Below are 14,278 nucleotides of genomic sequence, written 5' to 3'. Positions count from 1 at the left end.
CAATAATTAAGGGACGACGTTAAAAGATCAATGAAGGATAAAAAAACTTTATTCAATAGTTTTGGGTGGGGGGTTGAACTGCTGCGAGATTTGGTTATCCTACATTGATTTTTTACATGTATCCATATGGGTCAATCAATTTTTCCCAAATTAAGTTGAGTGGGGGTAGGGGGTCAGTGAAAAAACTATGTGAATTAAGTTTTTTATCCTTCATTGAACTTTTGATGTTGTCCCTAAGATTATTACTATTTAGGAAATATATGGTGTTGAAGTGAGAAACTGAAGAATACAGATAAATCAGACAACTTGACATATTGCCGGATTTTAAAACTGAGAAGGAACATTTGTTGTTTCAAACCGACTGATATTCTATCTCGTACTTTTCTACTCATTTATGTGTTTTTGGTTTAACTGAGAACAATTTGAATCTCCCTTCAAATGAACTTTTGACTGGATATTGCTGTATACAGAACAAGAGATTGGTATTTAATCAACGAAACAAAATATATATTGAGATTCGTTTCCTTCATTCTGTTTAATCATCTGTTGTTTGGCTTTTGTAAATATAGCTGTGATATGAATATCATTAACATTAGAAATAAAGGATACTTCAGTATGCAACACTGGAGTGCATTTCTGCAAGTGAAGGTAATTAGAAATAACATAAAAAACATCCAAAAATCTTTAACTGCTTTAGAGAATAGACACAAGCATACAAAGAATCATTTTATATGCTAACTATGTAGAGTAAAGTAGGAAATAATACGGTTATTCCATATCTTCTGGTAATTACACTTCAATGTTTTTTAATTATGCCCCGCCTTCAGGTGGTCCCAGAAAACACAAGTCGTTTTATAAAATGATTGTAAAATTCCGATGTATGTGGTACGCTCATACTTGGTTTTTTGTTCTTGAATTTTTCAATTCACTCAAATAATCAGTTTTCAACTTTTTTTTGTCGTGCATGAATATATTGACTTGCTATTTATTACATTTACAAATATATTAGTTTAAATCATGACAAATTAAAGATAAAGCTAGAATTTTGTTTCAGTACAATGAATTTTTAACCGGTAGTGGACTATGTATTGCCATGCTATAATCACAGAATGCTTGTTTTGTTCAAAGATTGATGCCTCAAATACAGTATGTGAAAGGCTAGGAGGTCTGGTACATGACGCAGAAGGTACAGAAGAATGCAATTGTAAAATGAAACATACTGTGGTTAACTAGTACTCAAGACTTTGCCTTTTTTCAAGCGTGGTATCAAGCAAGGGGAAGAAATTCGTTGTGATAAATGAGAGAAGTCGAAGAAGTTGCCATGGAAATTATTATATAATATGTAAACGTTATACAATAGGATAGATAGATAATTTATATTGCATTGTGATTCCTTTGAAATTTGTCTCACAAAAAAAGCTTTTAACACATTTTCGTCCATAAACTACAAATCAAATATTAATATTTACTTTTGAAGAGACAGACTATTATGGGAGGTTTTCAATTTCATATGTATCTTAATTCTAATGACAGTATGCATACAGATGAAGGTATTTCACCGGTTGATATAAATTATAGTTGTGTTGTTTCTCCATGTTGAAGTGTTTTGTCTTCACTACACATTTTTGCACAAAAGTGAGAAATTTCAAATTGAAAGTAATACAAATCTCTAAACCAATTCAATTGGAATGAATTTAAAGACTCAAATTGTTTGGGTTTTTACTGTACTTATTATCCCAGGCATAGATTACCTTAGCCGTATTTGGCCCAACTTTTTGGAAATTTTGAATCATCAATGCTCTTCAACTTTGTTCTTTTTTTGGCTGTATAAATATTTTGAATTGATTGTCACTGATGAGTCTTATAGACGCGCGTCTGCCGTACTAAACTATTGGATGCTATGAAAGGACTTTTATTCGTGGGTACCATCTTATCATGTTTTTTCGTTGATGGCATTATCCAATTGTATTGATGAGGCTTGCAAACTAATGAGACACTTCTCCATCTAAGTCACAATTTGCAATGAAAGGCCCCCAAAATTACTAGTGCAAAATTATTCAACTGGGAACCACAACGGTATAAGTAATGCTAAACAATAATCACCTATGAACCACACCAGCAAACGACAACTACTGAACATCAGAATATATTTATGCACTAAAAAAAGGACGATATAAAACAGAGACGACAGCAAACGACAACTACTGAACATCAGAATATATGTATGCACTAAAAAAAGGACGATATAAAACAGACTACAGCAAACACAATTCAATGCTTAATTTGTAAAAAAGCAAAGTTTGAGGATTCGAATGGAAATAACAATATATTGTCGTGCCCATTATTAGAAAGGGGCATATAGGGATGTGTCAATTGAGAAGCTCACTAAACGAGAGCAGTGTTCGGTGATTATGTACAACAACTGTGGTGGTAAATTTCAATTCTTTTATTTTCAAGAACGACACGAACAAACTCATGTGGGTTAGTTGGCTCAAATACCTTGAAAAAGATTATAAATGCTATTGTGAAAACCCAAGTAACAATTTGCCGAATCAGTGCTTCTTATTGAGGATGGTGTTTTGTGGATTTCTTAACAGCAAAAGTAAACAAATTGAGAGAAACAGTTTAAACAGTGTATCTTTCCATTTGAATTTAACCGATGCAATTCATTTAAAGACTAGAGGATTTTGTAACATAACCTTTTTTATGCCCCACCTACGATAGTAAAGGGGCATTATGTTTTCTGGTCTGTGCGTCCGTTCGTCTGTTACACTTCAGGTTGGTCAAGGTAGTTTTTCATGAAGTTGAAGTTCAATCAACTTTAAACTTAGTATACATATTTGTTTTTTGTTCATTTTTTTAACTTAAATAAGGCCGTTAGTTTTCTCATTTGAATTGTTTTTACATTGTCTTATCGAGGCCTTTTATAACTGACTATGCGGTATGAGCTTTGTTCATTGTTAAAGGCCGTACGGTGACCTATATTTGTTAATGTTTGTGTCATTTTTGGTCTTTTGTGGATAGTTGTCTCATTGGCAATCATACCACATCTTCTTTTTTTATATATTCCCTTTGATAAGATCATTCTAATTTTAATGCCAAATTAGAGAATTTATTCCAATTTCATGGTCCAGTAAACATAGAAAATGATAGTGCGAGTTGGGCATCCGTGTACTGTGGACACATTCTTGTTTATATTTTATCAATTAGATATGAAGATTTTATTCCTTTGTCCATTGGATGGCAAATATGCTGAAGCTAGCTGCAGTAGTCAGTATGGTGGATGAATTGGTACCAATTACAAAATATGTTTATTCTGTTGGTTTCAGTATGTCAGATGGTCAAAATATAGGGCCAATAATAGATAAACAACAAGCTGAATTTGCAGAGAACAAAAAACAGAAACCATAAATTCAGGAAAAGAACTATATTTACTGAACAAAATATTTACTGAACAAAAATAGTTAGCAGTTAACAATCTTGCAGAAAAAAAGGTAACATCAGCTTAAATCTGGCGATTATAAATGGAACCATGTCAAGGTAAAAGAAATTTCAATTTTGATTTCTGATACCGTTACTTTTTTTTTATGGAAGAGTACAAAGGAGATATTCACCTTTTGGTGAGCTCTGCAACAATGGGGGTTATAGGTCCAATCACTGATGTAAATGACATTGAAAATGTCTTTCGAATGGAAATGATGGAAACAATTAGGAAACCATTCATGGATGGAAGCAAGATTTAACATTGGATACATGTACAAGTATAAAACAATAAACAATGAAATACCTATGAAAATGCTCATTTTTATCTCTTTTGTTAGTGTAAGTTAATGAAAGATTGAAAAGAAATCAATTACCATGTGTATCACAAATGTTAGATGTTACAGAGAAAGGATATGTATTCAGAAAATATATATACAGTTGATATAAATCATGGACTTGGATTCCTGGTGGGTTCAAGATCTATAGCAGATTCCTAATATATGGAAAATATGACGCCATGCCATCTGAAATGTATAACTGCTTTTGTTTTAACTGTGATGCTAAAGTTACTCTTTTTCCCACACTCCAAAATAGGGCATACATTTGGAGAAAACAAAATGACTGCCATAAATTTATGATTTGTATTTATGGCTTTTCAGTTGTCATAATTGCCATAGATTTGAAATCTGTCATAGATCTGGAACCAACCAAATATATATGCAGGTGAAGAAAAAAGAAACAGTATAGTTAGCACCAACTGACTAAAAATATACATCTTTGAAGAAAATTGAAATTCCAGTATTAGATGCATACTATTTTCACTAACCTTATTATCTACTATAACATAATCTTTTTTTAAGATCTTTTCCACCTCCATTTGATAAGCCATCTACTGAAAGACCAGTTCAGCAGCATTGTGTGAGGAACTACTCACAATATAAGCAGCTATTGCTTCCACCTATGGGGCCTCCGAAGAGACATGCGCCTTTGCATTTAGTATGGGTTCCTGCTAAAGCAAATAGCAAGTGTGTATGATATGATTAAACTTAATTTACTTAGTTTTTGTAAAATTACTTTACAGGAGTGGATTTTAAAAAGAGGCAATTTATCAGTCAAGAAAAGCATACCTTATTTTACATCAATATGTTTATTCCAGTTGCTGCATACCTGAAAAGACATCGTTTGTGAGTTTCAAAAAACCCAGTTCCAGTAGGCAGAAAACCTGTCAGAATGTATAAAATACTACCCGAGGATGAAAACAAAATAGAAAGTCTACTTTAAAACAAACATTCGATGTGATTATTTTATGAATTTGTGGTAACGTAATTCACAAAAAGTAAATGCTGTAGATTATCTGTACATTTATAAATTTAACTAAATTTACCCCTAAATTCATCGAGATATTTGGCGTTTTTCTGAACTTGTTACTATTTTGTCTTAATATATTTGAGTTAATTTAAATTTAAAACATCTATTTTCTTATTTGTTATTTTCGTTTAAGACTCAAAATGGCCATAAATTCATCATTAATTGAAGAAAATCGATGTTGAAGTTGCGGTTGGAATACCTGTCCAGATCGAATCCGAGATATCACGTTAAAGGTGAGTTACGTGAACGTAATGCATATAATACAAATTCCCTGTTTCGTGTTTAGTTTTTGTGTTTGAAAGCTGTTTTTTTATTTAACTACGCAAGTATCCAATATGATAAGCATTTATTGTTGTAATTTAAAAAGTGCCAATGAGATTCAAATTGAAAATGCATGTTTCTTCGGAAGCAATTATACCACAGCTTAGGATATACAAAAACCAACAATTGTAATGTTTATTGGTCGTTATGGTTATAAATCAAGTAGAATCTTAGTGTAACAATGTATGGTTTACGCTCGAGAAAGAGTTACGCAGATTTAGACGTTTGGCGGGGAAATTAGTGGCAGGGTCGAAAGTTATAGGGGTGATCGTAAAGGACTCTCTATGCTCCGTAAGGGTAACATTTAGAGAATACCCCTATCACAGAAATAGTATGGTCGCGCTGTGGTATATAAGAGAGTGAGAAACGGCACTCGAGGCTGTCGATGAGCCGTCTCGGGTCAACAAGCGTACGTTGGTATATTAAGCGCTAGTAAGAGCCTTAATATTAAAAGGACACCTTGTACCGGGTACAAAGTAAACGTACAAGTTGAACGGAGTGACAAGGCAGACTGTCCCACTCGGAGGACAGGCTGTACCAGCCCGCACTGTCTAGTAGTGACAGGTTGTCCCACTCGGAGGACAAGTTGTTCCAGCCCGCACTGTCTGGTAGTGACAGGTTGTCCCACTCGGAGGACAAGTTGTACCAGACCACTCTGTCTTGTATTGACAGACTGTCCCATTCGGAGGACAAGCTGTACCAGCTATACTGTCTCTAAGTGACACATCGTCCCATCTTGAGGACAGGCTGGTTTATTGTATTATAGTTGTATATATATAATTGTCCGTTGTTACTTTGTATCGGCAAGGAGCTAGTGTATATATTTTGGTTCATTGTGTATATCATAGATAGTTATTGTTTTTGGTATTGCGTATTGTTTGTGGACAACTTGGATCCAAGTATTTACTGGAACGTTCGTTTAAGATATAAACGCCTGGTTACACGTTACATATTTGGTGGCTAGCGGTTGGGATTCAAGTTGTCTATCAAATACTATTTGATTGATTGATCGTTATTTAATTTATTGTCAGTTAACATCAATGTTTACTTAAAAGATTTAAGTGAATCAACCGTGAGGTTAAGTCGTAAGTCACGGCTGAGTTGAAACGAGTGTATTTATTTAATAAAAATTGTTTTATTTTGATTACACTGTATAGCAATAAATATGTTGAATATTGACGATCAGATTGCTGAAATTAGTAGGCAAATACAGTCGCTTAGTGAAAGCACAATACAACATGGACAAGGTTTTATATCATCTACACCTAAAGATCAGGGTGTACGTCTGATGGTTGTTGAAAATAAAGATCGGTATGTTCATCCTAAGCCGGAATTAACAATAAATCAAAGTACTGCTCATACTGTTTGCTCTGATTCGAATGATGTTAAAATCAAACCATCAAAATATGATGGCAATACTTCTTGGATCGACTACTTAGCACACTTTGAGATGTGTACCCTAGTAAATATGTGGTCTGAATACCAGAAAGGTTTGTACTTGGCCGTGTCACTGATTGGCCAGGCTCAAGCAGTCCTTGCTGATTTACCAAAGGAAAAGAGACAAATATTTTCAGACCTAGTAAATGCACTTGAGGAACGCTTCGCTCCTTCAAATCAAACTGAACTACACCGGGTTCAATTTAAGGAATGTCGTCAAAAAGCAAGTGACACTTTGCCGGGGTTAGGTCAGTCAGTTCGAAGACTTTCTAATCTGGCATACCCGACTGCTCCGTTAGAATTAAGGGACACGCTCGCCAAAGAACAATTTATAGATGCATTAGTAGACTCTGAAATGAGATTGAGAATTAAACAGTCTCGTCCACAAGGTCTTAACGATGCTATACGGTTGGCAGTTGAGCTTGAAGCCTATAACACGGCTGAGAGCAAAAGACTGAACAGTATAGGTCATTTACGACAGACTACTAGAGACGAACGGACAGACACACCTGCCAGTCCTGACACGGCTGTTTCTATGGGACAAATGACGATATGGATGCAGATGATTGAGAATAATTTACTGGCCATAACAAAAGAGATTCAAGATTTAAAGTCCCAAAGAAAGTTCCAACAAAGGGGGAAGATAAATAACACACAAAGTAAAGGGAAAAGGTGTGGTCCCTGTTTTAGTTGTGGAGAAATAGGGCACTTTGCAAGAAATTGTCCCACTAATAATCAGAAGCAAAGTACTCGGGAAACAGATAACAACGGAACATATACGGACGGTACAGTCAAGACACTGAAGTCTGAAATTAAGTCTTCAAACAATGACGAAGGCGATGTTGTTGTTTCAACATCAGGGAATGTAGGAATGTTTGTTGAGTTAAACCTTCAAGGTGTACCAGTCAAATTTGTGGTGGATACTGGATCTACAGTAATGTTAGTTTCTACAAAAGTATACGATTCAATTCCTGACTTGTGTAGGCCACATTTGAGTAAAACTAGGTCACAGATAAAGTCCGTCAGTGATAAGTATTTAAGCCTTCGAGGTAAATGTAGTTTTAAAATGGATTTTGGTAAAGAAAAGTTTACTACAGATGCCGTTGTAACTGACCTACAAGTCGATGGTATTCTAGGTTTAGACTTTATGAAGAAAAATAAGTGTCTGATTGACGTGTCTGCTAACATATTATACATCGATAACGTTAAGGTTCCCCTAGGTGTTCAAGGTACCCAAAATAGAAATGCTGATGTTCAGAGAAAACAATGTCGGTTAACATCAGACAGACAGTCAATAACGGTTTCTGATTGTTCTAAGAGAGAACAAAGTCAGGTGAATACAGTTAAAAGTCAGATGCCAGACAAAAGTAAAGACTTGACTTTAATAGAGTTGCAATCAAATGACTCGGACCTTACACTTGTTAAGCGGTGGCTGACAGAAGGTCAAAGGCCACAGTACAATGAGGTATCAAGTAAGGGATATTCTCTAAGGTCATTATGGAGTCAGTTTGGTTGTTTAGAAGTCCTTCGTGATGTAGTAGTTAGACGTCACGACGATCGGGAACGGAACATTGTGAAATTACAAGCGGTAATTCCAATGTCGGAGCGCAAGCAAGTATTAGAATACTGTCATGACACAGACTATGCTGGTCACTTAGGTACGCGTACGACTCGAGAGAAGATATGTCAGTCTTACTATTGGCCTGGTATACAGTCCGACGTTAGGGCATATGTCGCTAGTTGTGCTAAGTGTTATAAGAGAAAACGCCCAATGAAAAGGAAGCGTGTCTCAATAAGATTAGAGGAGGGTTATGGTCGTCACGAGAGTAAGAGACCAGCATGTATGGCTGATAATGTAAATAAGTGAAATTCATATTGTGTATAAATTTTGTTGAATTATATTTTGTAATTTTGAATGTATCATGCGGGACGCATGTAGATTGAGGCGTGGGTTATGTAATGTTTATTGGTCGTTATGGTTATAAATCAAGTAGAATCTTAGTGTAACAATGTATGGTTTACGCTCGAGAAAGAGTTACGCAGATTTAGACGTTTGGCGGGGAAATTAGTGGCAGGGTCGAAAGTTATAGGGGTGATCGTAAAGGACTCTCTATGCTCCGTAAGGGTAACATTTAGAGAACACCCCTATCACAGAAATAGTATGGTCGCGCTGTGGTATATAAGAGAGTGAGAAACGGCACTCGAGGCTGTCGGTTGGCTGTCGATGAGCCGTCTCGGGTCAACAAGCGTACGTTGGTATATTAAGCGCTAGTAAGAGCCTTAATATTAAAAGGACACCTTGTACCGGGTACAAAGTAAACGTACAAGTTGAACGGAGTGACAAGGCAGACTGTCCCACTCGGAGGACGGGCTGTACCAGCCCGCACTGTCTAGTAGTGACAGGTTGTCCCACTCGGAGGACAAGTTGTTCCAGCCCGCACTGTCTGGTAGTGACAGGTTGTCCCACTCGGAGGACAAGTTGTACCAGACCACTCTGTCTTGTATTGACAGACTGTCCCATTCGGAGGACAAGCTGTACCAGCTATACTGTCTCTAAGTGACACATCGTCCCATCTTGAGGACAGGCTGGTTTATTGTATTATAGTTGTATATATATAATTGTCCGTTGTTACTTTGTATCGGCAAGGAGCTAGTGTATATATTTTGGTTCATTGTGTATATCATAGATAGTTATTGTTTTTGGTATTGCGTATTGTTTGTGGACAACTTGGATCCAAGTATTTACTGGAACGTTCGTTTAAGATATAAACGCCTGGTTACACGTTACACAATGAGGGGCTCTGAATGCAAACCATGTTTCAACAGCTTATACATAAAAGATAACGATACTTTAAAATATATAGATGATAAATTGGCGCTCACCATTGACGACTTCAGTATGGATAGTTAAGAAATTTAACTGATGGACTAACTTTAAATAAAGCTATAACTAACAATGACCACTGCTCTTTCCTCTATCTTGATCAATATATTATAAACGGGAAGTTTAATACCAAAATTTATGATAAATGGGATGATATTCGATTCCTATTGTTAATTATCCATTGTAAAAGAGGGACGAAATAGTTATCAAAGGTACCAGGATTATAATTTAGTACGCCAGACGCGCGTTTCGTCTACATAAGACTCATCAGTGACGCTCATATCAAAATATTCATACAGCCAAACAAGTACAAAGTTGAAGAGCATTAGGGATCAAAAATTCCAAAAAGTTGTGCCAAATACGGCTAAGGTAATCTATGCCTGGTATAAGAAAGTCCTTAGGTTTCGAAAAATTCAAAGTTTTGTATACAGGAAATTTATAAAAATGACCACATTATTGATATTCATGTCAACACCGAAGTGCTGACTACTGGGCTGGTGATACCCTCGGGGACGAAACGTCCACCAGCAGTGGCATCGACCCAGTGGTGTTAATAGTTATCAAAGGTACCAGGATTATAATTTAGTACGCCAGACGCGCGTTTCGTCTACATAAGACTCATCAGTGACGCTCATATCAAAATATTCATACAGCCAAACAAGTGCAAAGTTGAAGAGCATTAGGGATCAAAAATTCCAAAAAGTTGTGCCAAATACGGCTAAGGTAATCTATGCCTGGTATAAGAAAGTCCTTAGGTTTCGAAAAATTCAAAGTTTTGTATACAGGAAATTTATAAAAATGACCACATTATTGATATTCATGTCAACACCGAAGTGCTGACTACTGGGCTAGTGATACCCTCGGGGACGAAACGTCCACCAGCAGTGGCATCGACCCAGTGGTGTTAATAGTTATCAAAGGTACCAGGATTATAATTTAGTACGCCAGACGCGCGTTTCGTCTACATAAGACTCATCAGTGACGCTCATATCAAAATATTCTTACAGCCAAACAAGTGCAAAGTTGAAGAGCATTAGGGATCAAAAATTCCAAAAAGTTGTGCCAAATACGGCTAAGGTAATCTATGCCTGGTATAAGAAAGTCCTTAGGTTTCGAAAAATTCAAAGTTTTGTATACAGGAAATTTATAAAAATGACCACATTATTGATATTCATGTCAACACCGAAGTGCTGACTACTGGGCTGGTGATACCCTCGGGGACGAAACGTCCACCAGCAGTGGCATCGACCCAGTGGTGTTAATAGTTATCAAAGGTACCAGGATTATAATTTAGTACGCCAGACGCGCGTTTCGTCTACATAAGACTCATCAGTGACGCTCATATCAAAATATTCATACAGCCAAACGAAAGATATATACTAAATTAAGTCCTGGTATCTGGGATGAGTTTATTTACCTATCTGTTTTATTAGCATGCACTTTTTGTTATAATAACCAAGTCAGACATGGGGTAATCGTAATCAGTAATCGTAATCAGCTGTAATCGATTACATTTTGTCATGTAATCACATGTAATCAGTAATCATTCATTTTCTGATTACAAGTAATCGGAATGTAATCGATTACATTGCAAAAAACAGGTGTAATCATGATTACTTTTAGATTACATGTATATGATTACTTGATGATTACAAATTTTAGAGACATAATTTATTTTTAAAATAAATCATGCTTGCACATTAAACTTAGGTTTACAATGTTTTACATTGTCCAATTGTCATTGATCTTTATTACTGTTTGAAAAAGTTTTGTATAACTATGGTTAAGATTTGAGATTGATTTAAGATTTAAACTATTTAATTAGAAAAAAGTGAAACATGTTTATTTTCTATACTTCAGTGATCACACTGGTTTAAACTAGAATTTTCTTAGTATTAACTCTTGCATTGAAATCTACTCACTAGTTATTTTTACTCTTTTTATTGGATATTTAAATTTTCTTTGTTGAAAGATTTTATTTATATTATAAGTCTATAACTAAGCTTTTATCTTTAATTTTTGAATTGGATGTTATGTTGAAATTTATATAAAATGTCTGCTTTGAAACACTTTGTGTTTCCCGATCATGCACCAAATTCTGGGACTGTGAAGGCAAAGTGCAAATATTGTCCAACATACATCTCTGGCAATGCCAAAACAACATCAAACTTTGTGACACATTTAAAGGTAAGTTAGTTTAAATAATTATTGAAATGTTGAAATATTATCATGATTATTATCATTTCTTGAGAGACCAAAATTTAGAGCAAGGGTATCAGGTCTACAATTTGTACTTTATAAATATTACAATATTTTATGTTTTCATTGCTTTAAACATCTATATAAACTTTGAAAATACTTCCAATTTTTAGTTTACACAAAATGTTTTTTTTAAATGTTCAATATTAAAATATGTTATATAATTGTGCATGCAATTAATATTAGCAATTCATAACATTATTTAATAATGCAATTAACACAACACATTTTTCTTACACCTATTGATTGTCATAAAATTTTAAATGGGGATTAACACCTGTAAAAACATGTATACATGTCAATTATGTCCTCAGGTCAAACACAATAAGACTACAATGTACTTGATCATTAATTAGTCACTGTCTGTTTAATTCTTTCTATAAATAATAAATAAATAACCATGTTTTTGTTTTCTTTTACAGAGAAAGCACAGAGACATTTTCATTCAAAGTAAATCTGAGGATGGTACACAAATATCGCAAACAAATATAAGCAACTTTACAAAATCTACATCAGTTTCAAAATACTCTGCCAATGATGCTTCTCAAATGCAGATTACAGATGCTTTGGTTTCATTTGTAGCTGGAAATTTAACACCACTCTCAGTTGTAGAGAGTCCTGAATTCAAGACCTTTGTCGAATCATTGAATCCAAAATATCAACTTCCTAGCAGGAAACATCTTTCTACCAAACTATTACATCAGAAAGCAAGCAATATTCAATCAAATATAAAGGAAAAATTACGCTCAGCAGAAAGTGTGTGTCTGACTATCGATTTATGGTCTAATCGTCAGATGAAGGGATTCTTAGGAATCACAGGTCATTTCATACTTGATTGGTGCATGAAGTCTATCATGGTATCTTGTAAACGTTTTAAGGGGAAACACTGTGCTGAGAATATACGCCAGGAATATGAAGAGGCAGTTGCTTGTTACAATATTGCAGACAAAATTACAAACATTATAACTGACAATGCTTCAAACATGACCAAAGCATTTGACTTCAGTCTCCCGGGATATACATGTAATAATGAGGAAAAAAATTCTAAATCAGACAGTGAAGATGAAAATGACGAATCTGAATTGGAATCTATTAATATTGACTTTCCTGAAGATGATTTACCAAAACATGGAAGATGTTATGCTCATACCCTACAACTGGTGGTAAGAGATGGATTAAAGGATGCTAGTCCACATTTAAAAACAGTTATCAGTAAAGCATCAAATATTGTAAGATATGTGCGAAAGTCCATAAATGCATCTGACATCCTAGAAGGGGAGAAAAGGCTACAAGCTGACAACGCAACACGGTGGAATTCACAAATAACTATGATTCGCTCTGTTCTTGAAGTGTCTGAAGAAAAGTTCAATAAACTAGATACAATTAAACTCACTGGATATGAGCGTAAACTATTACAAGAACTATGCTTAGTGCTTAAGCCTTTTGAGGATGCCACAATAATGGTACAAAAGGAAATTAATGTGTCAGGAAGTTTAGCTGTTCCAGTTACACTAGGACTTGAACACAAACTTGCAGAACTGTCTACCACATACAACAACAAAATGGTTTCAACACTGATGTCCTCAATGACAAAACGACTATCATGCTTTAAATCTGAAGATGTATATCTGATTTCAGCAATATTGGATCCTAGGTTCAAACTAAGATGGTCAAAAGATCCAGTTGCAATGGAGGAGAAGCTTCTAACATATGCAAGGAAGCAAAAAGTTGATTGTGAAAATTACAGTGATGAAAGTTCTCCCCCAAGGAAGATGTCCAAATCTGATGACGCAGGATTGTTCAGTTTCATGACACCAACAAAGGGGAGGAAAAAGCATATCTCAGGTGATATTGTTAAAATGGAAATTTCGCAATACCTTCTTGAGCCATGTGATGATGCATGTGATCCATTAAAGTACTGGAATGACCATACTGAGATATACCCAATACTGACAAAACTTGCAAAGACTTATCTCACAATTCCTGCTACTTCTGCTCCAGTTGAACGACTTTTTAGTGTTGCTGGAAAATTCTTTAGGCCAGATAGATGCAGACTTAGTGATTCAACCTTTCAAATGCTGATGATGATAAAATGCAATGAAAAATTTGCAATTGCATAAAGGACTTATGGCTGCATTATCAAACAGTACAAGTATCACTTTACTTAACTTGTATATATTTATGATATTAAAAAAATTCTATAGATTTAGTTTGTTGATGTTAAGTAAAATATACAATGTTATCATAAGTAATCACAAGTAATCATGATTACAATGGAGAAAAGTAATCTAATGTAATCAATTACATTTGAAATTGGGTGTAATCATAATGTAATCGATTACATAAAATAAGCAAAGTAATTGTAATGTAATCGATTACATTTCAAAGTAATCGACCCCATCCCTGATTACCAAGTACACGCTTTAACACCAACACTATTTTACAGGTAGATTGTCGATAGACCGAGGAATTAACCGTGATCATGCATGTGTCTAAATTATTTTAAAACATTATTATTATGAATTT

The 14,278-nt window shown here is 34.9% G+C and overlaps 2 protein-coding genes across 2 annotated transcripts; both read left to right on the top strand.

Moving 5' to 3' along the window:
* Window positions 1-6,337: 6,337 nt before the first annotated feature.
* LOC134718026 (uncharacterized) lies at window positions 6,338-8,476 on the top strand. The gene has a single exon (XM_063580526.1). The coding sequence runs from the start codon at window positions 6,338-6,340 to the stop codon at window positions 8,474-8,476; it is 2,139 nt and encodes a 712-aa protein (XP_063436596.1).
* A 2,957-nt stretch (window positions 8,477-11,433) lies between these two features.
* Window positions 11,434-13,963, top strand: LOC134718900 (zinc finger BED domain-containing protein 4-like). Its single transcript, XM_063581750.1, has 2 exons — window positions 11,434-11,680; window positions 12,175-13,963. The coding sequence occupies exons 1-2, from the start codon at window positions 11,546-11,548 to the stop codon at window positions 13,870-13,872; spliced, it is 1,833 nt and encodes a 610-aa protein (XP_063437820.1). The 5' UTR covers window positions 11,434-11,545; the 3' UTR covers window positions 13,873-13,963.
* The last annotated feature ends 315 nt before the right edge of the window (window positions 13,964-14,278 follow it).

Source organism: Mytilus trossulus, chromosome 5, assembly GCF_036588685.1.
Source record: "Mytilus trossulus isolate FHL-02 chromosome 5, PNRI_Mtr1.1.1.hap1, whole genome shotgun sequence".
Lineage (NCBI taxonomy): Eukaryota > Metazoa > Mollusca > Bivalvia > Mytilida > Mytilidae > Mytilus > Mytilus trossulus.
The sequence above is the reverse complement of the archived record's forward strand: the minus strand, read 5'-3'. Positions and strand labels throughout refer to the sequence as shown.

Bases quoted from the DNA above. Each gene is read 5' to 3' on its own strand.
- LOC134718026 (XM_063580526.1), top strand. From the start codon at position 6,338: ATGTTGAATATTGACGATCAGATTGCTGAAATTAGTAGGCAAATACAG.
- LOC134718900 (XM_063581750.1), top strand. From the start codon at position 11,546: ATGTCTGCTTTGAAACACTTTGTGTTTCCCGATCATGCACCAAATTCT. The intron at 11,681-12,174 runs GTAAGTTAGTTT...TTTCTTTTACAG, and splicing joins ACTTTGTGACACATTTAAAG to AGAAAGCACAGAGACATTTT.